The sequence below is a fragment of the Daphnia magna genome, linkage group LG3, assembly GCF_020631705.1.
Source record: "Daphnia magna isolate NIES linkage group LG3, ASM2063170v1.1, whole genome shotgun sequence".
In the NCBI taxonomy this organism is placed as follows: Eukaryota; Metazoa; Arthropoda; class Branchiopoda; order Diplostraca; family Daphniidae; genus Daphnia; species Daphnia magna.
Window position 1 is genome coordinate 12,219,324 of NC_059184.1, and position 14,703 is coordinate 12,234,026.

At 37.3% G+C, this 14,703-nt stretch overlaps 8 protein-coding genes across 16 annotated transcripts; 5 read left to right on the top strand and 3 right to left on the bottom strand.

The window, feature by feature from the left end:
• Positions 1-1,968: 1,968 nt before the first annotated feature.
• On the top strand, positions 1,969-4,075 carry LOC116919047 (selenocysteine lyase). Of its 4 annotated transcripts, XM_032924911.2 has the most exons (10): positions 1,984-2,079; positions 2,213-2,273; positions 2,349-2,545; positions 2,626-2,785; positions 2,861-3,008; positions 3,091-3,235; positions 3,292-3,417; positions 3,477-3,581; positions 3,649-3,820; positions 3,884-4,075. In XM_032924911.2, exons 2-10 carry the CDS (start codon positions 2,240-2,242, stop codon positions 4,015-4,017), a joined length of 1,221 nt encoding a protein of 406 aa, XP_032780802.2. In that variant the 5' UTR covers positions 1,984-2,079; positions 2,213-2,239; the 3' UTR covers positions 4,018-4,075. The 4 variants fall into 4 exon arrangements, with proteins under 4 accessions (XP_045027421.1, XP_032780802.2, XP_032780801.2 ...); XM_045171486.1 differs by lacking the exon at positions 2,213-2,273 and having other exon boundaries at positions 1,969-2,079; XM_032924910.2 differs by lacking the exon at positions 1,984-2,079 and having other exon boundaries at positions 2,086-2,273.
• A 10-nt stretch (positions 4,076-4,085) lies between these two features.
• LOC116919048 (oxidoreductase NAD-binding domain-containing protein 1) lies at positions 4,086-5,758 on the bottom strand. 2 transcript variants are annotated; one of them, XM_045171487.1, is made up of 5 exons: positions 5,627-5,758; positions 5,276-5,563; positions 4,825-5,203; positions 4,628-4,745; positions 4,086-4,563 (listed from the first exon to the last, which is right to left on the bottom strand). In XM_045171487.1, the coding sequence occupies exons 2-5, from the start codon at positions 5,530-5,532 to the stop codon at positions 4,397-4,399; spliced, it is 921 nt and encodes a 306-aa protein (XP_045027422.1). In that variant the 5' UTR covers positions 5,533-5,563; positions 5,627-5,758; the 3' UTR covers positions 4,086-4,396. The 2 variants fall into 2 exon arrangements, with proteins under 2 accessions (XP_045027422.1, XP_032780804.2); XM_032924913.2 differs by having other exon boundaries at positions 5,276-5,735.
• A 33-nt stretch (positions 5,759-5,791) lies between these two features.
• LOC116919051 (peflin) lies at positions 5,792-7,434 on the top strand. Of its 3 annotated transcripts, none has more exons than XM_045171488.1 (5): positions 5,792-5,894; positions 5,939-6,047; positions 6,548-6,672; positions 6,779-7,170; positions 7,237-7,434. In XM_045171488.1, the coding sequence occupies exons 3-5, from the start codon at positions 6,572-6,574 to the stop codon at positions 7,323-7,325; spliced, it is 582 nt and encodes a 193-aa protein (XP_045027423.1). In that variant the 5' UTR covers positions 5,792-5,894; positions 5,939-6,047; positions 6,548-6,571; the 3' UTR covers positions 7,326-7,434. The 3 variants fall into 3 exon arrangements, with proteins under 3 accessions (XP_045027423.1, XP_032780809.2, XP_045027424.1); XM_032924918.2 differs by having other exon boundaries at positions 5,809-5,894; positions 5,970-6,047; XM_045171489.1 differs by having other exon boundaries at positions 5,823-5,894; positions 5,973-6,047.
• A 215-nt stretch (positions 7,435-7,649) lies between these two features.
• LOC116919049 (lysosomal thioesterase PPT2-A) lies at positions 7,650-9,170 on the top strand. Of its 2 annotated transcripts, none has more exons than XM_032924916.2 (6): positions 7,650-8,032; positions 8,100-8,162; positions 8,238-8,328; positions 8,391-8,486; positions 8,549-8,822; positions 8,921-9,170. In XM_032924916.2, the coding sequence occupies exons 1-6, from the start codon at positions 7,871-7,873 to the stop codon at positions 9,093-9,095; spliced, it is 861 nt and encodes a 286-aa protein (XP_032780807.1). In that variant the 5' UTR covers positions 7,650-7,870; the 3' UTR covers positions 9,096-9,170. The 2 variants fall into 2 exon arrangements, with proteins under 2 accessions (XP_032780807.1, XP_032780806.1); XM_032924915.2 differs by having other exon boundaries at positions 7,654-8,032; positions 8,903-9,170.
• Positions 9,171-9,319: 149 nt separating this feature from the next.
• Positions 9,320-10,498, top strand: LOC116919052 (transport and Golgi organization protein 11). The gene is made up of 4 exons (XM_032924919.2): positions 9,320-9,635; positions 9,698-9,805; positions 9,940-10,037; positions 10,106-10,498. Exons 1-4 carry the CDS (start codon positions 9,524-9,526, stop codon positions 10,466-10,468), a joined length of 681 nt encoding a protein of 226 aa, XP_032780810.1. The 5' UTR covers positions 9,320-9,523; the 3' UTR covers positions 10,469-10,498.
• Positions 10,486-11,769, bottom strand: LOC116919050 (probable palmitoyltransferase ZDHHC24). Its single transcript, XM_032924917.1, has 3 exons — positions 11,357-11,769; positions 11,191-11,295; positions 10,486-11,100 (listed from the first exon to the last, which is right to left on the bottom strand). Exons 1-3 carry the CDS (start codon positions 11,624-11,626, stop codon positions 10,603-10,605), a joined length of 873 nt encoding a protein of 290 aa, XP_032780808.1. The 5' UTR covers positions 11,627-11,769; the 3' UTR covers positions 10,486-10,602.
• Positions 11,770-11,846: 77 nt separating this feature from the next.
• Positions 11,847-12,708, top strand: LOC116919053 (bublin coiled-coil protein). Of its 2 annotated transcripts, none has more exons than XM_032924920.2 (3): positions 11,847-12,050; positions 12,195-12,308; positions 12,374-12,708. In XM_032924920.2, exons 1-3 carry the CDS (start codon positions 11,984-11,986, stop codon positions 12,553-12,555), a joined length of 363 nt encoding a protein of 120 aa, XP_032780811.1. In that variant the 5' UTR covers positions 11,847-11,983; the 3' UTR covers positions 12,556-12,708. The 2 variants fall into 2 exon arrangements, with proteins under 2 accessions (XP_032780811.1, XP_032780812.1); XM_032924921.2 differs by having other exon boundaries at positions 11,850-12,050; positions 12,377-12,708.
• Positions 12,709-12,726: 18 nt separating this feature from the next.
• Positions 12,727-13,770, bottom strand: LOC123470747 (D-dopachrome decarboxylase-A-like). Its single transcript, XM_045171490.1, has 3 exons — positions 13,458-13,770; positions 13,205-13,380; positions 12,727-13,133 (listed from the first exon to the last, which is right to left on the bottom strand). The coding sequence occupies exons 1-3, from the start codon at positions 13,563-13,565 to the stop codon at positions 13,067-13,069; spliced, it is 351 nt and encodes a 116-aa protein (XP_045027425.1). The 5' UTR covers positions 13,566-13,770; the 3' UTR covers positions 12,727-13,066.
• Between the last annotated feature and the right edge of the window lie 933 nt (positions 13,771-14,703).

Here is a 14,703-nt window from a genome sequence, read left to right on the forward strand (position 1 = left end):
CTATTGTGTGTGTTAGTTTACACGTTTCGCTCAAAAGGTGAGTAGTACGTATGATACGAACCCGAACTCTAGTGACAGATCATGCGGCCAGGTATTAAGTTGGAGGTGGGAGGGTTTAAGTGGAGCCTTGTAAGCTGATGGAGTCTATAAGAAAGATAGCATGTGAGCTTATTATTGATTTAGAAAAAGAGATGAAAGATGTGTTTGCTTCTCTTTTCTTCTTTGCATTTTTTTTTTTTTTTTTTTATTTTTTTTATAATTTAAACTGAAAGGATAGTTTGCCGACCTTTAGGCAAGGGCGGGGAATGCACGCGACACAATGGTATATACAATTTGGAACTGTTGGTCTTTTGCGGAAGCGCATAAAGCCATCGAGTCTAGCCGTTAAAAAAAACGGTGTCGGCGCAAGTTGAGAAAGGATGAAAGAAAAACATTTACCTTGAAAAAATTCAGTATCCCCCCCTGCCAATTCCAGCCAGGTATTGGACCAAAAAAAAATCAAGACGGAAAAAGAAGAAAGGAAAAAGAAAATCTAATCCACTCCGCATTTTATTTCTATTTAAAAAAAGAGAAGAATAAAAAAAAAAAATGCAGATACAATGTGACATTGATTTAGCGTATCAAGTGCCGTCGGTGTTACAGAAAAGTCCATAGATTTCCACATTATCGTGATTTTGTCGGATTTTGTCGGTTTTTTTTCTCCCCTTTTACGCATTGAAACGTGGCGGTTCTTGTTGTTCCAAATACAGGCAAGAATTCGGTCGTGGTGGAAAACGGACACTATTATACAATAACCATCAACGTTTCGGGTATAAGCTCGTCACCACTCTAAAGCGCTCTGCATGCGGATAGCAAGATTGGGATTCTCGCTTATCGTTTCCTCCCAGTTTGTTTATTCCCGACTGCGGATGATTATAGCGCTCTATACTCCCTTTGGTTCTTTTTTTTTTTTTTTACTTGTTATTTTTCTCTTGTCGAATGTGTTTTGTGTGTGGATTATTTATCAAGGAAAAGCATCGACACCGCACCCTGCATGCAAGAGACCCCTGATGTTTCCAGGAATCTGCTTTCGGACGAAAAAGAAAGGGTCGGACAGATCTCGCCCACCCAGCAGGATATAGGGAAAATGACCGACGTGTATAACTAATAATTAAACTAGAAGATGTGTGCTTTGTGTATCATTTTCGTAGATTTATAATCCTTCAAAGCCTCTCCTGTTGATTCTGCGACGATGATGAAAACACAGATGTTTTCATTCTGTCTCGTTTTCTTAGGAATCTGTCCAATATCGTATGAATGTTTTCGAAATGTCTGGTTCGGCCGTATCGTTGATGACGGCTCGACAGTACTTTTTGGTGGGTTTGGTCGCAATATCCGTCGGGGATACGCATCTCTCCCTCTCGAGATTATGATGGGGTGTCGGTGTCGCATAAATTTTAATGTAAATGTGTGTAAATGTTATGTTAAATATTTTTTAAATAATTATCTTGAAGAGAATGCAAAAAGAATAATGTAAAACCCGCCCATATATATGTCGACATTTATCAATGCTCGAAGACATCATCGAATTGGCTGACACACATGGAAGGGAGTATCGCGTACTTCAATGTTTCTGTGCCGTGTGCCCATGTTCATCCCTTATGTTCCTAATATGATCTTTTGTTATTCGTTCGCCTATTTATAGTTTAATTGTAATAGCTTTTGTGCCTGATCTCTCTTGAATTAAACTCATTCTTAATTGTTATCCTCTTTTGTTTATGTAACTCTAGTAGATTTACTTATTTATATGTACCGTTGATAGAAAATAGAAGCAAAAAATGAAGGATTTTAATCTCGACTTTTCTGTTTTCGAATTACGTTTATAAATTTCCAAATTTACACTCACGGTGATATCAAGAAAGTAGTCGTGTCAGGACATTTTTAGTGTAAATGCAGGTGTTATTGGTCAAGCAACATCGCTTTCCTTGCCAAAGTGGTAGCCTCTTTAATCATTTTAGTTCCTCAACTCCTAGATGGTAGCAGCTGTTTACATCAACAAAGTTATCTATTCGAAGTTTTCAAACTGGTTCGGTGTAAATGGTAGGTACTAAATAGGTGTAAATAGCTGGTAACTAGTCCCGACCGCATGTCGTAGTATAAGCATGACATAGTGCTCCGTTTGAAGTCTCGGATTTTCTACCAATTGAAAGTGCAAGTTAAACTTACCACACAGGTTTCGCCGTCCCATTATTGAGACATCATGGAATTACAGGCGAAGAAAATTTATCTTGACTGTAATTGTATTTAATTATTTACTCGTTTATTACTTTGGTTGGAAACTCGAATAACCGTTTGTAATTCTGACGTAGATAATGCAACCACTCCACTGGCTCCTGAAGTGATCCTTTGTGTATCAGAAGCCCTTACAAACGCCTGGGCAAATCCCAGTTCGTCCTCTGAAATAGGTCAAAGTGCAAAGGAGCTGATCAATCAGGCTAGGAAGAAAGTTGCAACCATGTTAAATGCAAAGCCTTCTGAAATTACATTTGTTTCTGGGGGAACAGAAGTATGGAAATCAACTGTGTATAAAATATTTCGACCACATCTTTTCAGTGCTTTCGAAACCATGAATTTCATTATGTCTAGGCAAATAACATGGTGCTACATACTGCTTTGAAATATTTCAATTCTGGGTCTGGAAAATTAGGCCAAGGTGCTTCATTGAAACCTCATATTCTAACAACAAATGTTGAACATGATGCAATACTTCTACCATTAAGACATTATGAGACAGAGAAACTTGCAGGTATAAATATTATATTATTGCCGAACTTTACACATTTTTCTGAACTAACACAACATGTCATCATTATTATTATAGATGTTGATTTTGTCCCTGTATCTATGTCTTCTGGGCAAGTTCTTGTTGAAGAAATTGAAAAGCTCATCAAACCCAACACTTGTCTTGTCACTGTCATGTTGGCTAATAATGAAACTGGGGTGATAATGCCAGTAGCTGAAATTTCCAGGTTTGTCGTTTAAAAGTGCCGTGATTCAGAATTGTTTTCTGCAAATATCAGACAATTTATGCCACGTACTTTTCAATAACAGAAAAATAAGAGAATTGAACGAAATCCGCCAAAAAGAAGGCTTGTGTCGAATTCTCATACACACTGATGCTGCTCAAGCTATCGGAAAAATATCAGTCGACGTGGAAGAACTGGGCGTAGATTATTTGACAATAGTTGGTCATAAGGTACTGATATTAGGCAAGTTTAAATGGTCGGTTAGCGGTTCTAACAAACTTTCCAGTTTTATGGGCCTAGAATTGGAGCTCTTTTTGTGAAGGAAATGGCAGAAGACTCAACTCCATTATACCCAATGTTTTTTGGCGGGGGACAAGAGCGTGGTCTTCGTCCCGGAACAGAGAATACACCCGTATGCATTAACGTGAAAATGTTACATTAACAAACATAATCCTTTTGTATCTTGGATAGATGATCCACGGTCTTGGTTGCGCAGCCGAATTGGTTTCGCAAAACCTGCAAAAATACCAGGAAGCCATGAAAAAAACGCGTGACTTATTGGAAAAGTCACTGATCGTGTGTATTTATTTTGATCTTATTTTTAGAGTTATAGAACACAAATACATCTGTATTTATCACCAAGGTTGAGTTTGGCGAAAACATAATTGTCAACTGTGACACTGCTTTGCGTCTACCAAATACTAGCAGCGTTTCGTTTAGGGAAACTACAATGACTGGCGGCGAAATTTTGAGCCATTGTCCTCACCTGATGGCCAGCACTGGGGCAGCTTGTCATGGAACGGGAAAACCATCGGGTAAAGATCCATAGACTTGAATACTTATTATTGTTAAATCTAACTTATGGTGTCTTATTCTAGTAATATTAATGGCGTCTGGCGTGAGCTGTGAAGACGCCCGCTCTGCTGTCCGTTTGAGCGTTGGTCGCGATACAGCACCGGCAGAGATAGAGCAAATAGTCCAGATGTTGAAGTTAGCCCTAAAGAGGGACTAGTGTTCAGTAAATTAGGGACACCGGATGGATTTTGAATAAATTCGAGTTATGAGGTGAAGCGATTTATGTGTAGTTGTTGAGAGGGTTTTCCCCTGATTGTATTGACCTATTTCGCAGTGTCACGTTTTTTTCTAACAATTTTTCAATTACTATTTACTATTTGGGACGAGAGTAGGAGAAACGACTGGTTACCATTTTCTGTGAGTATAGTAACATTTGCAATGCAATTTCAATTATGACAATTTGAGCTAAAAACTGACATTACAAACTGTAGCTTGTCATTCGGGTTTTATTATGAATTTGTTTAGGAACCTTAGGCTAGGGAGTAATTATATTACTAGAAATTGCCACAATTTGTGCAAATTTTTTCATTGGTGGATCACCACCACTTTTCATATTTGATCTGTTTAGCAGTCACTCCCATTTTTAAAAGCTGAGAATGGATAGCATCCGCCATAGGTGGAGGTCCGCAAATAAAACAGATAACGTTCTCAACATAGCTTTTACTAATGGCTAGCCGCAAGTCCTCTTCCATTACTCGACCCTCTGTTGTAAAAAAAACAAACCATAACCATGTCATTCAGTTGCTTAGGACAAGCATTAAACAAACCTCTCAATTGAGATCCTCTTTGATCACATTGGTGGTCATCCGGAGCGGGAAATCGTGTTACGAAAAAACGATAATCAAACGACTTCAACGGGCCGTTTTTCAATTCTGATATTGTATCCTAAATAAAAAAAGATCAGCATTTTGTTTTTTAATTTCACAATTTATAATTTAAATACGATATTCGAACGTTATCCTACTTGAAAAAGCAACTCTTCTTTCTGCTTTGCACTGTAAAGCAGAGTTATGTTTTTCGGTAAATGTTTTTCATTATTTGGGATCTGAAAATGGTGTTTGAGCTGGAGCAGAATGGATAGCAGTGGATTAATCCCAACTCCACCAGCTATGAAAATCATGTCAGGAATTGGAACATTTGACGGAGGGTCGTAATAAAAATCGCCTCCGATTCGGATTTGTATTTTGTCACCAACTTTGCAACTTGAATGCACCCATTGAGCAGGTGGCCATGAAGATTTTTTTACAGCTAATTGAATCTGTTGGGACTGTTCTAGTAACCAAGGTGGGGAATACATGGAAAATCCCCCGATTTGGCTTACATTTGGTATGAATACGTCAACCCTGAAAAATTGGAACTAATAATAAGTTATTGAAAATGGCTATGACCTAAATTAGGTTTGAAAATTTCCTTACCATTGCCCAGCAAAGAATGTCAGGCTATGATCTTCAACTCTTAATTTCACTCCAATTACAGTGGGGCTTAGTATTTTTGTTTCAATAACTGTTGCACCACTCTTTATGTTTTGGCGATAGTTTACTTTTGTCCTTTCTATGTGCTCTCCCATTGAGGAAATCACCAATTCCCTTTTTAAAAAAAGCTGAGTTGCAAGCTTAGGCTTACGCAGAGACAAACAAGCGAGACCGGGATATTTCATGGCCAACGATTTCATAACAAATGTTTCCAGGGGCGAAAATTATCCACTAGTGTTGTTAGATTAATGATCGTGATTTAACCAAGTACGAGAAAGAATAAGTTCATATTACATGAAACGATAAATCATGTATCCTGTGATTCTGTCTACGTACACAGGCCACAAACGGACTTTGGATACCACACCGATCACACTATCTATCCATCAAGTCCTTCGTGGATCCTCGCAAGTCGCAACTGCATTATAAATAAAAACATCAGAACTTGGTTCCGTCAAGTGAATTACTTTATCGATAGATGGCGTTCTGTTAGTATGAGACGTGTTATTTCAGTAACTTGTTGACAAGGGAAGTGGTAATTCATCACTGTTGAAATTGTCACGTAAGATTAGATTATGCAATATGTTATGCTATATCTTTAAACAGTATGTATATTTTATGTGTCACTTTTGTGAAGAAGAATTCCTGGTTTGGGGAATTTAATTAAACAATCGCCAGTAGCCCAGGAGACAACAGGACTGCCAGCATACACACGGTATATATATTTGCCAGGATTGAGGAATTGTTGAAGCTGCGTGGATCCTAGAAATTACCTGCGATGTACACGTATTTTTTGTGTGGTATACTACAAAACGTTTCGTAATTGTTTCCAAAGAATCGACGATAATATTCATTTTCCTAAGCATTAATCGTATTCGGTTCAGTCTTTTTTCGTTTTCCCGGCTTATGCCTGTTTTGAGGTTTTCGCTGGGTGGGGATGTTGAAGAAGATGTTTGATAGCGTTGTTATCTGTACTTTCCATGATTGCCAGAATCGCCCAAATGGCAATCATCTAAAAATACGATACTCTGAAATAGCACAGATAACTATGTTACTTACAAGGTTGAACCTACGTTTACAGAAATGTAAACAATCGATTCTGTGACACAGTTACAGTAATACCGAAAACGTATCGCAGTATTCGGCTTACAATCGCACAAGCTCATTTGTCGTCTACTTCGACACGTATTTATGATAATCAGTTTTTTCTTTTAGGTATCATTAATTAATTACTTCAGTATGTACTCTTCCGCAAGTAATTCATATGGACAGCAAACATCGAATCCAAACGTATCCAGTCCATCGTCAACTGGACCCCAGGATGAAGATTTGATTAAATGGTAATTTTGCATATTGAGTCTATGTTATCTGTTATGCTAGCTTGATGGGCAGCACCATAAAGTAGCTTTAATAGAAATGTCCTACTAATCCAGAATTACATGTAAGGTTTCAAGCAGTTGACCAGGACAAGTCTGGAAAAATTTCTTCAATCGAACTAAGACAAGCGTTGGTTGTCGGCAATGGAGCTCATTTTAGTTTTGAAGCCTGTGAATTACTGGTGAAAATGTTTAGTTCAGAAAATTCGAAAACGATTGATCTGCAAGGATTCAAACAACTCTTCCATTATGTCAACCAGTGGAAAACCTCATTTCATATGTTTGACAAAGACAGCTCTGGTGCCATTGATGAAACAGAACTTGGACAGGCTCTTTTTCAGATGGGTTACAGACTGTCAAACAAATCAATTGAATCCCTGTTCAATAAGTTTGCTTCCAAACCAGGTCAAATTACCTTCGACGGTTTTATTTTGGCGTGTGTCCAGTTACATAAGTTAACTAGTAAGTTGATGCGACTCAAAATGCGTTCATTCTAAAGTCCATCTAATTTCAATTCAATAATTTCAGATGCTTTCCGACGACACGACACGAAGTTAATGGGCACGATCACTATTGGGTATGAAGATTTTATTCAAGCGGTTGTCGAAAGCACTTAACGCGTTTTTCATCCTTGTGTTGTTTCTACACTAATGACTCTCTATGGAACTGTAATAATCTCGTGATAGAAAATTATCTGGGTTTTTTCCAATAAATTTCCAAAGACTATGGTGCCATTTGAAATTTTTTGAACAAGAGAAAAGCGCTTCGTGGGAGTGGTCAAGTTCTAAGGCTTCAAACTTTGCAAAAGAAAGACCGCTCTTGTGGTAGTGCAAAGAAAACGACAACTATCATTCACTCGGTGGCGGTGCACTTTGATCCTAGAGCAAAAACTAGCTGACAGTGAAGCTACAGTTGAACTGTGTAGAACGTGGATGAATGCTGTCCAGTATCCTCTCGACTGCTTAAGTGTTGTGACCATAGTTTTCGATTGATTGAGATCTATTCAGTTGGCGGGTTTACCAAACGACTATCATGAAACAATAATATTAAAGAGGGGAGGTCATCTTGTGCTAGTTCTTAGTTTACTGTTTTTTCAACAACTAAACTAGTTCTGAAGTTACCAAGCCTTAGTTCTGAACTCAGACAGATAACGAGTTACACTATGGGTTTAGACTGTGCAAGCGTTATCTATTTGTTATGTTTTCTCTTAGTAATCGTAAACGCGCAAAGGTCAGCTGACCGGGCCTATAAACCTGTAGTTATCGTGCATGGAATTTGGGATAAGAGAACATCTTTAGATTTCATGGCTAATCGAATTCGCGAGGTTTGGGTTAAAGTTGCAAGTAAACGTATTTTAGTAATGTTGAAATAAGCAATGCCTTTGGATGCAGGTTCATCCAGGAACGTCGATCACAGTCGTTGATTTGCTTCATGGGACATCGTCCCTCGCTCCGGTTTTTATTTTCTTTTATTTCTTAATTTACAGAATTGGTTTTTCTTGTCAATTAAAGTAGCTTATTTTCTTATAGATGTGGGAGCAGGTTGAAGCATTTGGTGCAGTCGCCAGACAGATTAATACAGAAAATCCAAATGGGATTCACCTTCTTTGCTACTCACAAGGTAATGCTGAACAGGTTAATTTCATACACTTTTTTTATCGATAAAACTTTGCTGTTTTTTAGGTGGCCTAGTTTGCCGTGGAATGATTGAAACTCTGTCGGATTTGAATGTCTCCACTTTTGTATCTCTAAGCTCGCCTCAAGGCGGTCAGTACGGTGGTATGATCGAGTGCAAATTACTTATCTTGTGGCTGCCCTTAACAACATATTTTTTGCCGTAGATTCTTTTCTGAGATTGATTTTCCACAAGGCCGTTAAGAAAACGGTACATCGAATTTTTTACACTTCCCCTGGCCAAAGATATTCGGTGGCAAATTATTGGAACGACCCGCATCATCAAGCCAGCTATATAAAACATTCAAAGTATTTACCATACATTGACAATGTTATCCCGGAAGCTACAAACGAAAGTTACAGAACTAACTTTCTTCGACTTAATAAACTCGTCTTAATTGGCGGACCAGACGATGGCGTTATTACGCCTTGGCAATCAAGGTATGACATGACATTAATTTTAATTGACAATGTCAGTGTTTTGTTTCCTCATGTCAGGTAATTATATATTTCTTCCATAGTCATTTTGGTTTTTTCAGGGAAGATGAATCTGTGGAAAATATGGAGGATCGTGATATCTACAAACAGGATCTTTTTGGGTTAATGTCGATTCAAAATAGGACAAAAATCTACACTGTGGAGGGTGTTTACCACCATCAGTGGCACCAGAATATCTCTGTTATCGATACATGTATTATTCCACATTTAGACTAGGAGAAAAACGAAAAAAAAAAACGTGTCAAGCGAAAGGGATTTAGATTTTTTCAATAAAAAGCTATAGGTATAATACTCTCATGTCTCATAGTCCAATGTCAAAAACTGTAAATGTGATTGTGAAGTGTGTGTGAGAAGACTCAGAAGTCAGATCAGAAGAGAACAGAAACCAGAGTCATAGAGGTGAAATGAAAAAATCAGAAATCCCCTCCATGACTGCAGAAACTGAGAAACAAAAACAGATTAAAAACATAAACAAAAAATAAATTGAAAATGTTGAGTGACAAATGATTCGGCAACCTTGTTTAGGCAATATCGTTTTCTGCTTTGTTTTTCGATCTTGGTGCGGCTAGCGAGATAATAAATTTTTTGATGCAGTAAAAGTTTTCGTTTGACTTTAAATTTAGTTATAAATTCATAGTGTTAATATGGGTAGTCACGCGTACAATAATACGCACGATGAACTGTATGAAAATTCGGCGTTTTCTGCAGAAATGAGTAGCAAAATGCAAGTCCCTAAACGCATAAGTGTACTTGGTGGTAAAATCTGTTTGATTTGATATTCTTTTAAAATTTTTGCTTTAAGAAGAATCTATCATTAGGTATCGACGAAGATGATAAACTTGGGCTAGGAAATTTTAGCACAAGATATGCCAATAAAACAGATTCCAAGTATGAGATGAAAGTACCCGAAAGGATCCTTGTGGTTGGTAAGTGACTATTCTTTTCCAGGTTTATTTCAAATGAAATGAGTAAAAACTGGTATATAAAATTTATATGTATGCAACATGGGTTTAGCAATCATTATACAAAGAAACTTAAAATGAGTTTTATGAATTTCAAGGGCAAGATCAACATGTTGGTATGAAAGCCCCCCCTCATGAGCTTATTCTGGAAAATTCCATTCTGTCTATTAACAGTTATCCTCCTATTCGTGTTCAGGTAAGAGGAAATCTTTTGATACATTATTCTCTAAGTAATATTCATTACAGAAAATTTCCCTTATCTAGACTCCACCAAGATCTATTACTGTAGATGCTGTACCCAACACCCTAGATCACCAAGAAGAACATGAGAGTGATGATGATAGTGCACAGAGTGATTCAGAATTGAACAGTCAAGACATGGTATTGATTGCTGACAAAAGTAGTTCTGCTGTGATCCTATCAGAGCCACCCCAGCTAACATTAACATCCTCCCAACTGACTGAAGAAGTCTTTGTACTTAGACAGCAAATTGGTCGCCTCCATCGTCGCATGGCCGGTTTCGAAAGAGAGCAGCAGCAAAGGCAACAGCGTGATGCTCTCGTCGTCTCATTAGGCGCTGTATATATTGTTTGGAAAGTCATCCTGTGGCTTACTCGTTCTCCGTAGTGTAAAAAATAAACTTCTTAGTCGCGCAAATGAATGTATTATTAATATTTTACACGGCATGATTTCTGTTCATTGGGACTTACTGACTTGACTATAAGCAGAACAATCAATTTGCAAAGTTGGGAATTTGTTTTTCATTTATTTTTTGTTCCTTCTAGTGGAACTTGATCCCGTGTCATCCATTTGATGCCTTTGTGCGGTAATGGTGATTGCAAGAACGGACACAGCCAAATAAGGTGCCATCGACGTCCAAGAGCGTCACGAATGTTGTGCATCACACCACAATCGTGGTCGTTAGTACCTTTATCCCGCTCCCAAGACGTTTGATTGAAAAAGGCTAGATTGCTCTGTTGGTATAGTAACACACCACTGAAACAGCACCCAATCATAGTAATGGAATAGTAAAAGAAGTACAGCTGTGTGAAAGAGGTATCAATGCCAAAAAACAGAATAGTAAGTGGCATGACAATCCGGATTATGTGAGACCATTCAAACTCAATCACTTGAGACCAGATATAATAGTGATTGAAGTAAGTTGCATAGATGGTAGCAAGGAAGAGATAGGCCAAAAAGAGATAGAAAAATCTAAAATTGTTGTAGCCGATGCAGCATCCAGTAAAACCACAGTGGTGCTGAAATAAAAAAAAAAAAAAAAAATACGATTTAAAAAAAAAATATGCAGTATATGTAGAATAACAGTAGCCATTCGAGACTTTTCTTACCTCACGCTTCAAGATGCAAGTGTTGCACTGGCTGCAATGCCATGATCTGGGGGGTGATAATGTTTCACAAAAAGAACAATAATGCCATCCTGCTGATGAACTAGCCTTCAATGTAAAATAACATGATTAGAGATAGAATATGAATTATACATAATTGTGACAATACCATTTTCGTGTCAACAATTAGATGCTTGGCACTGGTATCAACCAGTATGACTCCAATTAGATTTCCGACTACATTAAACATTACATAAGTTCCACAAGTGGAATGGAAATAGAACCAAAACTTGTCAAACTCTTTTTTCCCATCATAAACAGCCGGCAGAACAACTGCAAGCTCAAATATGTAAATTGCTGGTATTATGAAAAAAACGAATCCTAAAGCAACTAATTCTGACAGAATTTTCGGGAGAACACGATCGCGAAAGGGTAACATTTCTGACTGGCTACACCACCATTACCTCTATCGTGACACTCATCCGTGTTCTTTCAAACACAAACCTTTTTTCTGTTATTTTGTATACTTAGTAAAAGACAAATCCAACTGGCAGCTGTCAGCGTCCCGTGACTAGTAAAGAGACGTAGTCATGGCAACAGAGAAAGGTAGGGTTCGGCAAGTCTTTGAAGTTCCAACTTCCAAGTTCGATTCGAACGCTAGCCGCCTTGCATAAACCTTTGGTAGGGTTTTTAAAGTTTCTTTCTCCCTCACGTGACAGTTCGATTCTGTGCAAGTTACGGGTTTCTCCAGTTCTGCATTGTTTAAATTAGAAATATATGCTTCTTAAACCGAAACATGGTCAGAAATATGAATTTCAATGATCCTGATAAAGCCAATGGCGAAGAATTGTCAATAAACGAAGGTAAATGTAATTAACCATTTTGCTGAAAGAAGTTGAAGACTGCTGTCATGTAAAAAACAATTATTGACTGAAAGAAATTATATTCCCTCTCACTTTTTCATTCCCACCTCAATTTTCTTTTCTTTTTTTTTAACTTCCTATTAGATGAACAGCATAACAATGTTGCAAGTGGAGAGGATGATATAACAATGGATAGCCCAAATATGGATGAAAATTATGAAAATGAAATATGTGATGAACCCGAAGAAACTGATCCAGGTTGGTAATGTCAATTAATTTTTCTATTTAAACAAAAATCAAACAAAATTGGAAATGGAACATAGCAGAATATTCTTCACTGGACAAGCAGCTGGATGATCTAAATAGTGTCCTAGATGTTCTTGAGCAAAAAAATGATCACATTCAGTCCCAGCTAAAAGCACTGCTGAAGACCAGTCGAGAGATTAGACAGAATATAGTGAAGGAGAGAGAGGCTGACAGCAATTCTGATCTTGCAACAGACTGAATGGGGGGTGAAGAATAAAATATGTTGAAATCTAAAAAATGTGGTTCTTCATTCCAATTTGTTGTGCAGAGTAGTCAGTATGTTCTTAAATTGCAAAATATTTGTGTAACCATGTTACTTGTATATTCTATTACATGTCATATTTAGATGTAATTAAGAAACTGAGTTTACTAGAGGCTAGATTCTACATTTATTGTTGCTGGTCATCTTTATCTACAGGAGAACCATATTACATGGAGAAAATGTCATTTAAAAATATGGGATTTTCTGTTTCAATTGAATTTGGGTTATCCCAAAACATTGAATGCTTCTTTACTCAGTAACCCATTTAAGTTTCTATTTGTATGATCCAAAGAAAGGCAGGAAAATTGCAAAACAAATTGTTCAATAATAAGGATTTCATAAAGAAAGAGTTGGAATAGAATTGAAAACCCTTAGTAATGAATGAAAACCTATATTATGATTCCTGCAGATGTCCTGATCACCTGCTTCCTTAACAAGCGACATTGGTTTAACATGCCACCATTCCATCTTTCCCTATTTGCCAAGTTTCCAGAGGAGTAAATAAAAGGAAAATTCTGTTGAAAGAGAGCAATTCTTGTGATTATCCGTATTCCTTTATTTAATTTACAGTCGATCTGTAGCCTACCTTTCCGTCGGGAGACCTGTTTGTGACTTGATAAAATCTGTAAATTTTTGCGCATGGACTGTATTCTGTTCGGCACTTGAAACTGCCCCTATGGCTGAAATGTAAATTTGCATCATAGGCAAATCACTCCCATTGCGCCACATTCGGCGATCGGTTACTAGGCTGATTGTAATCCGCTAAAAACGTAGACTCAAGCCATTATACATTGCGTTCTGAACACGCACCTTTTACCTTGTGCTACTTTAAATCTTACTTCTTCTGGTTTGTTCAGTGTCTCACTGGTAAATGTGGACAGATTTGGGCCGAAATCCTCTGGTAACAGAGCGTATGTTAAATTGGTTTCAATTGTCACAATAGGCATTTTATTCCTCCAACAACCAGTTTGTAGAGAATTCTTTGTGCCCAAATTATCAACCACAGAAAAACACTAAATTAGATATAAAATATGTTGTTGTAGCCAAAACAATAGGCCTACAAATTGGTCTTGAGCTCTTGGCCTGTGACAGACGTTGCTGTGTTACCTCGAATTTAGGTCAAACTGCAGTAGATATGATTGCGTTTTCACCACTCGGCGATTACTGTAACTGTAATGATAATATGGCCCACCTGTTAATTTTTCTAAGGGGATTCTTGCCACTATTATTCAGCATGACATATATATATATATATATTGAAGACAAAGTATAAAAACTAAAATACCCATAGTCTACGTAAAGTTTTAAAATATCGGAGATGATTAAAAGCTATCGAATACTGCGGCCAGTGTATGGATAGAGTGACAGACACAGACAGAAAACTTCACGTCTCGTTAGGCGTAAACAAGCAACTTGTGTTAGGTAAAACCTTGTGGGTGGGGCGTTCGAGTCTCAAACGTAACGAGATATGTTGAACATACTGTATACAGATCTAAATGGCTATAGAATGGTTATTGGTTGCCTTTTGGTTACGTATTCCGTGGCGTTCGGGTTATAATATAATCGACGGTCTAATTTCTAAGCCCGACTTCTTCACCAAAAAGTCAGTATTGAAATTTTGAAAATTTTGATCAAAAATCACAATCGAAAATTTGATTGGCAATCGGATCAATATAGTTGCGACATATTTATCAAATAGTTGGAGTCAAACCAATTTACCCTAATGTTTATTGCGACGAAAGATGTCGTTGTATGACGGCAAAAACTGTCTATTGCCACGAAATACTAGGGACCCTCATTCCGTTCGGGAAGTTCCCGATAGGGTTGGGCTGTAGTTGCTCTTGAATCGTGGCAACCGAATATGCTAAGTGTAATCAGCAGTGTTCCTTCGAATACGATAAAGTTTTATTTTAATAGAAATAAGATAAAATAAATCAGTAGAACGAATAAAAAATAAAGAATACGAATAAAATAAATTTGTATTCGTATTTTCGAATGAAATTTCGAATAAAATTTCGAATAAAATTAAAAAATTGAATTTTGTAATTTAAATGATATCAATCTGCATTTTAATTCTCTCCTGGT